Here is a 15,158-nt window from a genome sequence, read left to right as displayed (position 1 = left end):
AGGGAGAGATTAACGCAGCAGATGATACAGGGAGAAGGAGCTGCAGAAAGCCTGCATGGCATCATTACACTTAACTGTCACATAGTGCACACATGGAGGCCATTAGAACGATCATTACAGGGACTTCTGTCAGGAGTATGTGCTGCAATCCTACTTAATGCTGTAATGATATTCCTCTGTTTGTATCCACAGCCATGCCTAAGCGCCACAGCTATGGTGTGAAGTCAGGTTTCATTTCCTACACAAAACATTATACATTAGAGATGAGTTGTAGCATTAATAAATGCATGAACTGATTAAGTAAGAAGCCGTTAAGAGCTGATCTGGTACTGCGCCAGGGTTTTTTCATTTCTTTCTGGTTGTTTTTCCCCTCTTGGATCTGTTTGGCTCTCTGAAAGTCTGCTTTTCATTCAAGCAACGTTCTAAGGCTTAACTAGAGGGCATACCTCCGCCAAGCAAGTTTACGAGTTCTACTATGATGATGCCACGTTCCACCCTACTCTGCCTCTAGTTGGCTTGGGGTGACAATGATGTTTCTCACAATTGTCGGCGCTCTTTCTTTGAGGTCTCTTTTGGGAAAAACGTCATTGTCATGCCAACAGACAGAATAGTGTGGGTCACGGCGTTGGTTTAGTAGGATTCATGAATTTCCTTTCTGGATCCATACTAATTTTCGAGGATGCCTCAAAATCTAATCACCTGAGCCGCCCTTCCACAAAATGTCATTTAATCTACTCAATATATTTTGTTTGCCTGCTTACAAAGTAACACACAAGCAATCAGCAGCAATCAAAAAGCCTCCAACTCTCATTCTGGAAGGTGCAGAGTGTTTAAAACGCTTGTCTGTCCTTTCAGAGGGGAGCATTATCCCAGTGGCTGCTGCAAAGTGTACGTGATGCAATATTTGGATATGAATACATTAAATCAGCTCAAAGGAACATATGTGCTTCACTTCTTACATTATATGTAAATGTCTACATAATGTTTACCCTTCTTGTGAAAAAAGACATGGTTCTATTATTTTCGAGGGCAAACTTTTTGACTCAGGAGCCACAATGGATTCTAAAATTTGACAGAGTGGCCGGGCCAGGAATAGATAGATGGAGTGGTTGTGTGAACTAATATAAATAACATGTAAAAGCCATTATATGAAAGGATTTGGCCTTTTACAGGTAGCAAAGCATGAATATGCAAGGCTCATTGCACAAATTACAGGGAAAAGGTCAAACAAATGTAGTTTAATTATAATAAAATGTAATTGAATGGTGTAATTTGGACAAGTGTGGCGCGCCGGATTAAAAAGCCCAACGGGCCGTAGTTTGCCCATGTCTGTTCTAGTGCAAAATGTCAGAACAGCAGAAAGTATTCGACGATAGAGAAGCTGGCATGTATCTGTATAAATACTGCATCAAGATAAAACAACTGCACTGAGGAGCATCTCCCTCAGTTGGACACAAACAGTTGAACCAGGTTCACACGAATGGATTTGGCATTTCTGTAGCAGGTCTATGTTAAGCATCTTAAACTGGTCGGCGTGTTCTGAACAGCAGTGGATGTCAGTGCGTTTCCATGTGTCTGCTTCAGAGGGCTGGACTGGTTTGTGTCCCAAACCATTTTACTGCATCCTTTTATTTTAGCGAGCTCTGCTTGGGTTGCACCGGCTTCACTCTGGCCTCCTGGACCGCCACCCCTCCCCCAACCTCGTGTGGATTTAGGAAAACCTTCCTGTAACCCCGAACCTCCGCGCACATCTCCTGTGTACTTCCTTACCAAAACACACCCACTGAATCTAACCTCCAACCTGTTCTTTTTCTCTCTCTCTCTTTTACTCGCTCAGTCAGTTTGGGTTGCCAAGCAACTGCATCACACTCTGCCATAATTGGTTGGTGGCTGGTTGATTGTCCATGGCTGTTAATCTCTCTCTCTCGCTCTCTCTCTCTCAGTTGCTAGGTGACTTTATCATGCACCCTTGCCTTGCGGTGCTATAATTGGCTGGCTGGCGTCATGGTTGCTGTGGCGTCAGAACTGAGCTGGCCTTGCTTCATTCCACCGTGTGTGTGTGTGTTTAGGGGGGGGGGGGGGGGGGGGGGGGTCCTATTGAAAGAAGATGAGGTGGTCTGGCCAATTATAGAAGATGGGTGTGAAACGGCCGCCTGTCTGGCACCTGCGGCCCCCCGCTCATGTCCCATATCAAACACACACATTTCTCCAACAGGATAAGCTGCCAAGTGGTTTCCTATTGTATGTTGAAAATATCAGTCCTGTGTTCAGTCCTGGGTGAGAGGGGCGATGGAGGAGTAGGAGGAATCGCACCTACCGATATCACAGCTCCAGATTTAACATGGATGATTTTTGGTTCAACAGCAAATCCAGTTTTGTCCGCTTTACTAGTAGATTTTCAGCCCCTTACAAAAAAGACCACGTTTTTGTTATTTCTTTAATCTGAAGTTATTTTGTGGAGCCTACATTATTATGAATGAATAATGTAATCAGGAGAATTCTTCTCCCATGCAGCCTAATTCAGCGGCAGCGGTTGAGTTGAATTTGAATTAACCGGAATAAATAAATACCAATGAGTCTTTATCTTTAGAGCTCAGTCAGTCACAGAGCCAAATATTATGAATCACGACTGACTTATTCTAGTGATCCTACTTATACTTTATATGTTCACTGTTCTTATTTTACACATACAAAAAACAAACACAGAAAATTATTTACTGATAGCAATCTGTCTGCATTTTTTACTTGAATTGCGCTCATATTAAATTCAGGAGACTTTCTTAATTTTAAAAATATAGATATTTTTTAATTGATTAATGTTCTAGTTACTTGCATTTGTACTAATTTCCAGTGTTTCCAGCTCTCTACTGGACCCATGCATTTTCGTGTCACCTGTTCCGTCATGGTTGCAGTAAAGATATGATGTCTGAGGAGTTGCTTTAACATTCAGGAAAGAATGTGAGACATTCTTGTACAAGAAGTCTCTCCTGCCCCCCCCCCCCCCCCCACCCCGCACTTGGGATTCCACAGAGTCTGTGTGTCTCCTCCAAGAAGAGGGAGCCACATGTGTCTGAACCTCCTCAATCTGTTCCTATTGATGGGTAGGAGAAGGAACTCAACAAGGACAACGAGGACTTCCTGAATGCACAGCTACCGATTTCCTCATTAGCATGGGCTCATACAAAGCAGTCATTACTACAGCTAATGCACCTCATTGAGAGTCAAGCTCACTACCAGGAGCAACAACTCATTAGGTAAAGTAAAGATGGAGCTTTCATAGCATGCTGATGTCGAAAAGAGCCCTCCACAGAATTAGTGTCCCATTTATATAACAGTTAGATTTACAATGACATTTTTAAAGATGCAATGACATCGATGCAACAAAATCAGAGACATTGTTGTTTTAGTACACACTTGTCCGTCTGGGTCATAACCCAACATCAACAGTGCAACCGCCTGAAATCAGCTCTGTGGGACTTTCATCCGTTACGCAAGAAGTGTCTGATGTGTCCTTGAGCAAGTAGCCTTAAGAAGAACTGAGAAACGGGTCGGAAACGCTCACTCTTGCAAATTTCTATTTAAAAATCAACTGTAAAACCTCTAAATAAATAATTAAAACATAATTTAATCAAGATTGGGTGCGTGGACAGAATCATTCAGACGATCAGTAAAACTTTTCTTTCTCATAGACATCAATTAATTTCATTGGCCCATTCTCCCAATTTTCTTCTTCACCAAGGTCCTGTGAAAACCTTGTATATTTTCCTCATATGAGCGGAGCCTTCTAAAGACTGGGGGAGTTGCAAAGAAGTAGTCCCTCTCTTTATCCAGATCTACTTTAAAATGGAATAGGAAGGACCTATTTCCTGTCACAAATCCATCTCTCGCTCACAGAGTTTCATGAAAATCTGTCCAGTTTTAAAGGGGATATATTATGTTTCTACTCATATATTCAATTTCAGAGGCGTTTCTGACAGAGCCGTTTGAGACAGAATGGGAGGGACGCTGTCCTGCAGCATCTGTTAGCTGTTTTGACCAAAGACTGTCACAAATATTTCATATAAGTGTTTGAGAACTGCGTTAACTTGTGGAAAAAGAGTATAATATGGGATCTTTAATGTAATCCTGCAAAACAAATAAACAGAAAAACAATAACGATGGAAAACAACCTTTGGGGAGGTATTTATGTGCTCCTCAGCTATAATATTTCACACTGCAGTAATAAGAGTATGGACAGAAAACAAAGAAGGTCACTTTCAAACAGTCCAATTAACATAACCCCGGATGACCAGGCCAGATTTGAATTTCTCAGATCTGATGATGATGATGATGAATATATTTATTAGATAGAATGTTAGAGTGCAAGTACAGTCACACAGTAGCATGTATTACAGTACAAATAACGTCAAACATCCTGTCTAAGAGGAGCATTTCAAAAAAGCCCTTGCGGGCTTGTTTCCGTTGAAAGTCCTTCGTACATAAATCATCCTGTTCATCATCTTGTTCTCTAACAAACCAGAACTTTGAGATGAGATTCCGAAAGAAAACTTCTCTGCACCATGTGAGAAAGCAACAAAAACCAAAACCCTCATGTGGAAATCAGCAACTGACTGCACAAGATTTGAATGGGGAATTTGAATATGCAAATCCAGGAGAATACAACTCGTGATCTGGAATTCACTTAGTGTGAGAACAAATGTGTCACCTTGTAGTTGCGTTGTGTCAGGATGAAAGACGACTCTGATCAAAGAGCCTCGGAATCCGGGGAGAACTGAGGGGAATAGGGTTCCGTTCACAGTGGGACGTTCCTGTAGCAGATCAGCTTTGCCTGTCATTGCATCACCTTCGCTCTAGTGTCAAATAACGGCTCATGTGAAGGTGCACTTTCCACCACTGCTATCATTCTAGCATGGTAATTCAAGATGGTGACTTAAAGATGAGAAAAACATTTGTCACTATTGTGTTGTAGATCAATTATTACGGCACCCCCTAGGGGGGATTAGGAGGGGGGGAATAACATCTCGAGAAGCTTAGTCGGGATCCTGACTTATCTTTTAGACAATACTTTTTTGAAATTCTGACTTTAGAAGCCAGGATCCCAAGTTAATTAAAGTCGGGATTCCGAGTCATTTTCTCTCGAATTTGTTTTTAGCTGTGCTAACCATTTGTTTACTTCCGGTACTTCCGGGTCAAAATGGAGAAAGGGCCGTGGAAAAGATGGGAAAGGTTTATAGAGTTTTCTTTTGAGATTGTCTTAACATCTAAGGACACGAGATCCCTTATTAAGAGCAGACATGGATATCGTGGAAGGATTTTCGCATTGTAAAGAGTAATCTGCTCTGTTGTTGTCTGCACGACATGAAGAAGTGCCACGGAATTATGTTATACTTTCTCGGGATCCCGAGAAACTTTCACAGGAACCCGACTTACAAAGTCGGAATTCGGATGAAGTATTGCCGGATCCCGACAAACTAGGTCAGGATCCCAAGTAAGTTTCTCGGGATACGTGTCTTTTTCTCCTCATGTCCCCTAAGGAGCTCCGTAAATGATAGCAGGAATCTGTACTTGCAGTCATTTACAATCGCCTGCATTTGTCTTTATATCTCACAAAATGTTTAGCAAACCAATCGTGTGGTGCCTTGAATATTAAGAAGCTATAAAGCAATCACATGACTAACAATGGCAGCAGTTACTCTTCTATACTCCTGGTAGTCATTTCAATTCATTGCTTTCCACCTTAAGTGGCATTTCATAATTAAACAGAATTGCCATTTTGTTTTCGCTCATTATTTGTAAGTGATCTAATCGTCCCACCAGCATCATTTCAGCTACACACAAAAAAGGCTATGTCTGTGGCTGCCTAGAACAGAAATGTTTTTCTTAGCGTTATTGAAGTGTAATTGTTCTGGCTCATGTGGATGATGGCATTTTATTTTTCCAGTCAGGGTGAGAGACATCACTAAGTGAAACACCAGACCTGAATAATTCACTGAAAATAATGTGGCGATGCAGAGCTCTGTAATCAGATTACACTTGATAATAATATATGTTTCTCTGTCAGGGTCTGCTGAACGTTTTCTGTTGCATCCAATTATGTTCTCAACGCGTTGTGAAATGCTTCATTTATATTTATTTTTGCATCGGTTCCACTTTATTTTTGGAATGGTGTGTGTTTGTGTGCGTCTCCTTAAGAAGATTGGTGTGTGCTCTGACAGGAGCAGAGGGGGTGCTGGGGCATCTGGCTAACTGACTGTAAGCTGCTGTATTACTCCTCATTAGGAGTCATTAAGACCCTAATTATTGGTACCACCCCCCCGGTCCACTTGCACACACACAGATCACGCAAGCGAGTGCACATCAGCCGTGTAGAAAAGCACATCTCAAAAGTGTTTCCTCTTGATACATAATATGTGAAATCAGGCTGATTGACAGAAGTTTGCTTTTTAACCTGGAACTGAGGCTGCGATTGAAACAGACTGAATTTTGACTGCATTGGAAACAGAAGCCCCCTTTAGGTTGCATTATAGCTCCGCCTCCCTACACCACCTTGGTTCACTCATTACACCAGAAAGAAATGGTTGGTGCAAACCAGCGCAGCATCATCCAGCACCTTGACTAATTAAATGTGCACTTATCTTGCACAGTGTTTTCTGTTTCATGCTTCTACAGTGTCCCATTGTTTACCTGTCATGGTTGGAGGAGAAACTATTGCAGTCTGGAGTTGTGTTTAGAAACCTCAGTGCAGTGTCTGGTACCTCACAAGCAGCTGCAGTCTAAACCGTCTGCTAGCTACCTGTTGCTACACACCCACAACAATGCAGCTTCCTCTTCTCACCCAGAACCCAGCCCTGAAGTCTCTGAACCAATAAGATCAAAGTGTTCGCCCCAAAACTAAACAAACCACACCAAACATATGCACAAACAAGCCCACGCCAGGAAAAAAAAAACACCTTTCAAGGTTTGTTGTGAGTCTGAGCAGCAGAGGGATGAGTTTAATGAGATGACAGGCTCAGTCTGCCTGACACACACGATAGGTGCACAGTATGTATGCGTGTACATGTATACATACTGTATATATAAGTACACTGCATGCACACACTTCTATTCAATAGACATATGTACATACACACGCAGAGATACACACACACACACACAGCTGGAAGGCTTTTTATCATGGAGAGATAACTACAAGCTGAGAACAATAGACCATCACTTCTCCCATCTGGTGAAGAGGGGGATGAAAATTCATTTACATTTCAGATCCCATCACCCCAGGGTGGGTGTGTGTGCGTGCGTGTCTGTGAGGGTGGGGGGGTGGTAATGGAGGGAACCAAACGAGATTCATTTCAGGGTGAATTTGGAATTATAAATTAACATGCTGTAGAGCTGAAAGACTTAATTTACAGTTAATTGAGTGTATTGGCTCATTGAAATGGCTGTTGTGTTAAACTGGTCTGTCTGCCTGCCCCCTTGGATGTGTGTGTGTGTGTGTGTGTGTGTTTGTTTTAGAAAAGCCAAGGGTGGTAACCTCTATATTAGTGGACAACTGTAGTTTAGACATGTGAAATTAGACACATTCTAATTCTAATAAATTCTAATAAAATGTGAAATCCCCACTCACCTCTCTCTCTCTCTCTCTCTCCCTGTCTCTCTCGCTCTCAGGTGAGAAGCCCTATAAGTGCTCATGGGAAGGCTGTGAATGGCGGTTTGCCCGCAGTGACGAGTTGACGCGACACTACCGCAAACACACTGGAGCGAAGCCGTTCAAGTGCAACCACTGCGACAGGTAAACAGATTATAATGATGAATGTATAACATAAAGTACACCTACGGAACGTTCAAGCCCCTTTCCTGTCCAGGATCTGTGTTGAACCTGCGAGGTCTGAGTCAGGACGCCGCGTCCTCGTACTCGGCTGTACCTTTGGTACAGTAGGCCAACATTTGAACTGCGCTAGAAAAGGAATCACTGTGTGCAACACTGGCGACGACATCATTCAGGATGCCAGCGAGCTTATAGCCGACTCAAGCAGCGTTTAATTCTCTGTACATGTGTAATTAAACATAAAGTTCAGTTAGCCTTCTTTGATGGAGCAAGGCTAGCAGCTGCCTCCTGCTTGCAGACATTGTGCTGAGTTCGGTGAAATACATCTCAGACCTACCTGTGAATGAAATATACGGAAACATTATCAAACATCTATTAGAGAAGCACAACTCGTGCTTCAGAGAAACGTTAATGGTTGAGGTTACATCATCATAATGTGTGTTATTCTTGTTGGGCTTGTCTCGTGAGGGGTCGCCACAAGCAAACCAACGTTCTACACTTCACCCTGTCCTTTGCATCATCCTCCCTCACTACGTCCATGTATCTTCTTCTGGGTCGACCTCTAGCCCTGTTCCCTGGCAGTTCCATCCTCAGCATCCTTCTACCGATGTAGTCCCTGTCTCTCCTCTGGACATGTCCAAACCATCAAAGTCTGTCCTCTCTGACCTCATCTCCAAAACGTCTGACCTTCACTGTCCCTCTTATTGCCTCATTTCTAATCCTACCCAACCTGGTCACTCCCAAGGAGAACCTCAGCATCTTCATCTCCACCACTTCTAGCCCCGCCTCCTGTCTTTTCCTCAGATCCGCTGTCGCTAAGCCGTCCATCATGGCTGTCCTCACCACTGTCTTGTAGACCTTTCCCTTCATCCTCGCTGACACTCTCCTATCACAGAGCACACCTGATACTTTCCTCCACCTGTTCCAGCCTGCCTGCACACGATTCTTACCTTCCTTTCCACATTCTCTCCATCACTCTGCACTGTTGACCCGAGGAACCTGAAGTCCTCTACCTTCTTTACGTCTGTTCCTTGTACCCTCACTGTTCCCCCTGATCTTCTCATTTACACACACATGTACTCTGTTTTACTCCTGCTCACCTTCATTCCTCTCTTTTCTAGAGCAGACCTCCACTTCTCTAAATTCTCTTCTACCTGCTCTCACTGCAGATCACAATGTTATTTGCAAACATTATTCCAAGGAGCTTCCTGTCTCCCCTCATCTGTTAGTCTATCCATCACCATGGCAAACAAAAAGGGGCTCAGAGCTGATCCCTGGTGCAATCCCACATCTACCCGAAACTCCCCCTGTCACTGCTACTGCACACTTCACTGCTGTACAGGCGGACTCTGTAAATTACATTTCACGTTCAGGAAAAGAGCTTCATTAAATAAATCCTTCCTGTGAAGCTAAAATTCCGAAAATGAGTCAATATGAGACGGCAGCTATGAACTAGTGGAGCCCAGGCAAAAGCTTCTGGAGTCCTGGTACAGGTTCAAGGCTGTCATCATCATCTCAATGATTAGGAATGCTCTTATCTGTAATGAGGTTACTTCCTCTTTGATTCTTAGTATGTGGACAACACAGAAATGCATGTTTCATTTCAGAATCAGATTGGGGAAGTGCTCAGCTCTCATATCCTGTTCTCTGCTCAGAGGCAGAACATTTGGATTCTGTCTTGTTTGTTTCTTCACCAAATCATACGGAACACTGTACGGAACACGATAGATACTCAATTGATCCCTTGGGAAATTTGTGAGGTACGGGCTGGACCTCAGTGGCCGGAGCATCGGCAGTTCAGTCCAAAGCACGTGTGTCACTGTTCAAATGTTGGTGAGGAGATCAGGAGCTCCTCTGGACGTCAGATCACTCATGACTGTGTGAGAATTAAAACAGGTTATACATTGCATAATGTGTGTGTGTGTGTGTGTAGGTGTGTGTAGGTGTGTGTGTGGGGGGGGGGGGGGGTTCTTATGCCCTAGTGTTGGCAATTAAAGGGATTTTTGCTGTTGGCAAACTGGCCACAGCTAATTGAGTTGCGGCAGATGCCAGCTCAACTTTAAGATACACAATAACTGCGTGTGGCTTTCAGAGCAACAACACTCACACATTTGCCCCAGAGACGGTGTAATTGGCTGTTTTGGGTTCCCTCTCGTTTGGGTTTCAGACACAAAACCCTCCAGAAACCTGCTGGAAGCTTTTAATCCTTGCTGAGAGTTGGGACTGTATTAGCTCCCTTTTGGAGCGTGCACGTGCACACACACTCACACGCGCACGCACACACAGCTGTTAAGATGCAAAGTCGTATTAACACACGTTTGGACACAATGCCACAGACTGAACCACAACTGAATCTACTCCATTGCGGTGGGAGGAGTCTTCAGTGCACGAAGTCATTGTTGGAGTGATTCGAGCCTTGAATGAACATGAAGCTGGGCAGCGAACATTAACAGAGATCGGTGGTAGAAATGATAGTAAATGACATCTCGTGGGGGGGGGGGGGGGGGGTGCACTGAATATATATACACATGGCAATAAATACGGAATTTAATTTACAAGGCCAAAACTATAAGAAGAGACATCAAGTTCTTTTTTTATATATATATAATTTTATTTCGAACATAAATGAGATCAAACAAAGGATATTCAGAAGAATAAGATAGGCTACAATAAGCATTGCTTCTGACTATTCCTTTTTTGGATGTAATATATATTTTATTGTCTTAATCTGACAACCAAAATAAACTGATCAATCAATCGATCAAAAACAACAACAGCATACTATTTAAAACAGTCCTCCATTCAAAAAGGAGCAGGATGAAGAAAACACTTATTTAACCCTGCCCCGTATCATATCAGGGTGAAAGCGTATATTCTGTGTGCTGGTACCAGAGAGCATCATGGGACCAGAGTCTGCAGTATTGACTGGCCAATTGGTCTTTTGCTTTCGTCCACACTAAAATCTCTGAAGAAGAATTCGATGTATTTGGTGCTGACCGTCATGCGTTGTCTCAAATCTGCTTCCACACTCAACCCGGCCAGTTTGAATGCACAGTAACACCTCGACATACGAGTGTTCCGAGACACGAGCAACTTCCCGGTGTTGCCGCTCGACGGCCGAGCACGGCGAGAGAGCTTCACTCGTTCAGTTCAGGTATTCAGGTATTCACCACCTTCCGGACTCGTCTCCTGCGTCTCTCGTGTTGTGTTTCCATTAGTTACGTGATTTTGGCTGTATCTGTGAGTATTCCTTCTAAGTCATATGTGTCAAACTCAAGGCCCGGGGGCCAATGTGGCCCGCCACGTCATTTTTTGTGGCCCGCAAGAGCTTTGTGCAGACATTTGTTTTTGTAAAATGCTGAAAAGTAAAAGTGAATCAGAGTTGATGTGTATTTGTAACTGATTTCTAATCTGTAAATGGGGTTTCAATGTTAAAATTAAATATTTGTTGCTGACTCCATTCTGGATCCGACCCAGTTGATATCCAGTGGTGAGATAGAGGCCCCCACCCTACATGACTGTGTTAAATTCCCTAAATATCAGTCAATAATCAATGGCGATTACATAACCTCGGCGGATATTTTTACAGCAGTAAGGTATCGATATATTTTTAGAACTATGCAATTGCATATGTAATATTTATAATTTAATTAAGTATGTAGTAGTAAATACAGTTATTTAGCAGCATGTTAAGGAGTAGTTACATTTACTTACATTACATTACATTTAGTTACATTTACACAATGATACATTTACAACTGGCCCTTTGAGGGCAACCATAATGCTGATGTGGCCCTCGGAGAAAATGAGTTTGACACCCCTGTTCTAAGTGATGGGTCCAAAGAAAGCCAGTGGTGAGGATGGCAGTGACAAGAAAAGACGCATGATGATGATGATGATGAAGCATTAAATTATCAATCAACATGACCGTGGTGTCTGTAAGTGATTTGGTACACCAGTACGTAGTACATTGATGATATGTACAATCCTGAAACAGAAGGATTGTGTCAATAACACAAAGCCTTCCAAAGGAAGGACTATTATGTCTAAGTTTATGTACGTGTAAGTGTAAAGTACAATTACGGTATAAAGCGTGTACCGCCAACTCCTCCCTCCGTCTCCTCGCACGGCACACCGCTGTTAGTGCTATCGTCTGTCTTGAAGTTAATCTCATAATAAAGCCACATTTTATATTACAATAATACTGTATATCATTATGTGAGTGTGTGTGTCTGTCCGACCTGAGACAACACGACTCAGAATTCACACGATGGAAGTATTTCATTTTAAATACAACAATCGTCTTTTTGAACTTTTGGTTTCACTTTTGAACAAGTGAAACCTTGACCCCCTTAATCTAGCGCCATCATCAGGTCAAAGTCAGACAGGGTGTTTGAAACAATTTGAAGCATGTTGTAAGTTGACAAAAAAAAATAGATCGAGATCAGCCATTATTGAAAGTAGTATTTTGATTGTAGTGACTGAAAACAGCGGAAACTGAAGTCAAAAGCACTAAAACTTAAAAACACCGTCTTTACTGCAGTTTATGGCTGAGCAACATTAGATAAACTAAAGCAGGTGGCATAAAGTGAGCGATCCACCAGAAACAAGCAGAGCAAAGGCTCAAACATGCAGCAATCTGTCCACTTGATTTTCAAAGTTTCCAGAGTGGAGGAGTTGGGAATGAAACAGAGACTGTTGCCTCTCGTCAATATGTGGAATGATCTCTTTCTTTTTCCTCCTTTACTTTTTCCACTTCCCTCCTCACCTCCAGTGTGACCGCACAAAGGACATAAACAACGCAGAGGGAACTAAAAGGAGCGGGTTTTACAGCTCCGCGGGGACTCACACGTCCTTTCATTACGCAACTGCTGACAGAATAAACATAGTCTGCAACAAAATCTTTGAAAGCTGCCTGTCATTTGTGTCACATTTCCCTTTACTTTCGGCTGCAACACAACATTACGTAGCTGTGTAATGAGATTACACTCGGTGGGCGGCGGCAGACTGATGTGTCGATGAAGGGCGGAGACTTTTTCAAAGTACAGAGCACCGACGTTGAGCTAAACGCAGCCTTAATCGTCTTCACCTTCCTGTTATTTCGCTTTCGGCTTCCTTAGAATGAAAAGGTGGAAGGAAATATGTCGGACATAGCCCACCTCAGTCTTTCACACACACACGGACACACATCTGAGCCCCCGCAGCATTACCATGAGAATGGCTAAGAGTGGCAGCTATGGAGAGGTCAACGCTGGATCGAATGTTCAATCTGACACTATTTCTCCTGGGGAAACACACACACACACACACACACACACACACACACACACACACACACACTGAGCAGTCTGTCATTAATCCTGCCTAATCAAGCGGGGAACCCCTGATGTTTCCATGGATCTGGAAAGAGGGAGCGATTAGGAGGAGGAGGAGGCCTGAAATAAGTGAGGAGGCGAAAGTGTTCAGAAGAGGAGACAAGAATGGGAAGGAGGGGGCGCTACCAGCTGGTAAAGCTGCACCCCAACAGCGATACAGTAACTCGCATGGCCATCTGTCCAGCCACAGACACACACGCTGGTGAAGGTGTACAGTAGGAAACACGACATTATGTTTACAGTCATGCCTCTTAAAACGTGCACTAGGAGCAGAACGACAGCAAAGACGCGACTCGCTGAGCAGCAACGAGGCTGACGACATTTACACGACTGGGATAAACAAAGGTTTAGCTGCCGTCTTCCAGGGTCAGCGTGAGGCTGCACTATTATCACAACACGCACACACACACACATATAAAAATACACTATAGCCTTGGCTAATTAATTGTGAATAAAGCCCGTGGTAAATTGCATTTTTAATTTCTCATCTTATTCTCACCTACATTTTCACATCACATCGTTTGTGATTCATTTGATCCTGAATGCTCAGCTTTATTGTCCTAACAGTGCTGCAATGAAATGAAAATGCTCTTGACATTGCAGTCCCTGCATTATACATTATTTGCACGTGGGTTTTATGTCTCTCCCAACAGAAGCACATGGCTGAGCTAAGCATTGGAGGGTATCGCCAGCCCGCGTGCGTTAGTGTCCATGTCCGCGATGCATATAATGCATTTCTACAAGAGCATTCTGCCAGGACTGCCTGCAGGGCCGCGGAGGTCTGGCTGTGATTTACGGTCACGTTTGTGTCGTATTTAGGAAATCGCTACGCTTGAGTTATGTCTGTGTTTCGCTGGTGCGACACACTGAAGTCAGACTCGTGGAATTTATTGTATAGATAAAATGAAATGGTTGAAACTCCCTGCTGATTTCTACATCACTAAATGGGTTTGATAAGCCGCGGGCTCTGTCTTATTATTCCGGCCTCCCGGTGGGCATTCAGTGGGCTCGGTACTTCTTCAAACACAGAGACACAATATCTATCATAGGCAGTGTGGAGCATTTCCAGTAAATACAGAGTTCAAGAGGCCTGAGATTAGGGAGAGTTTCCCAGAAATCCTGTGTGTGTGTGTGTGTGTGTGTGTGTGTGTGCGCTATTTTGTTTTTTAGATGCATTGTCTCTCCTGCTTCTTCTTTGTCTTTTTTTGATACTGTGCTGACAAAGTTTCCAAGAACTAAGAAAGTTGCATCTTGGCATTGCATTCCGCTTATTTCCTGTCTATTGCTTTCATGGACGCCTGTTGGGATTTCTGACGCAGCTCCTCCTCTCCTCTCTGCAGGTGTTTCTCTCGGTCGGACCACCTGGCTCTGCACATGAAGAGGCACATCTGAGGGCACAAAAGAGGAGTGTGGTGGGAGAAGGAAGCTAGAGGAGGAGGAGGAAGAGGAGGAAAGAGAGAGGACTGGGCAGTCGAGCACCAACTGCCCTCCTCATCAAGCCCGTCTAGAACCCGGTTGGCTGCCTGCCGGGCGGCGGTCCATCTGAGAGGGCCATGAAGATCGAACAGACCAGCGGACCCTCTCGCTGCAGACGGGGACTGGAGGGAAACGAGGAGTAGCTAGGATTGTTGTTTTTCTTTCAAATCACACTTTTACACAGTTGCAATAGTGAACACATCGCACGTCATTTTTCAACACATCATGCTGGTGAACCTCAGCTGCTCTTTGGCTCTGGGGCCTTGGACACTGCCAAAGCAACGTACACTTTACACACTCGATGAAACAGTACGCCGCCTTCTTTCTTTCTCTTTTCATTCAGTGTACTTTATTAACCATATAGTCACTTTGGGTGAGACGATAGTTCAGTGGGAAACGTTGAAATAGCCATGTAGTCAGTCAGTTGTTAGTGCTTTACCGGTTTTCAAAATCCAATACTCAACTTTCTTCTTTTAATGGTGATC

General features: G+C 43.5%; 1 protein-coding gene across 1 annotated transcript in view; it reads left to right on the top strand.

The window, feature by feature from the left end:
• The window catches only part of klf7b (Kruppel like factor 7b), a 71,433-nt gene extending 56,844 nt beyond the window's left edge, over window positions 1–14,589 (top strand). Inside the window, exons 4-5 of the mRNA XM_068746266.1 lie at window positions 7,663–7,786; window positions 14,538–14,589. Of these exons, the coding sequence (XP_068602367.1) occupies window positions 7,663–7,786; window positions 14,538–14,589 (176 nt within the window). The remainder of the gene's footprint in view (window positions 1–7,662; window positions 7,787–14,537) is intronic.
• The last annotated feature ends 569 nt before the right edge of the window (window positions 14,590–15,158 follow it).

The sequence above is a fragment of the Brachionichthys hirsutus genome, chromosome 12, assembly GCF_040956055.1.
Source record: "Brachionichthys hirsutus isolate HB-005 chromosome 12, CSIRO-AGI_Bhir_v1, whole genome shotgun sequence".
NCBI classification, from domain to species: domain Eukaryota; kingdom Metazoa; phylum Chordata; class Actinopteri; order Lophiiformes; family Brachionichthyidae; genus Brachionichthys; species Brachionichthys hirsutus.
Note: the sequence above shows the minus strand (reverse complement) of the source record. Positions and strands in the feature narration are given on the sequence as shown.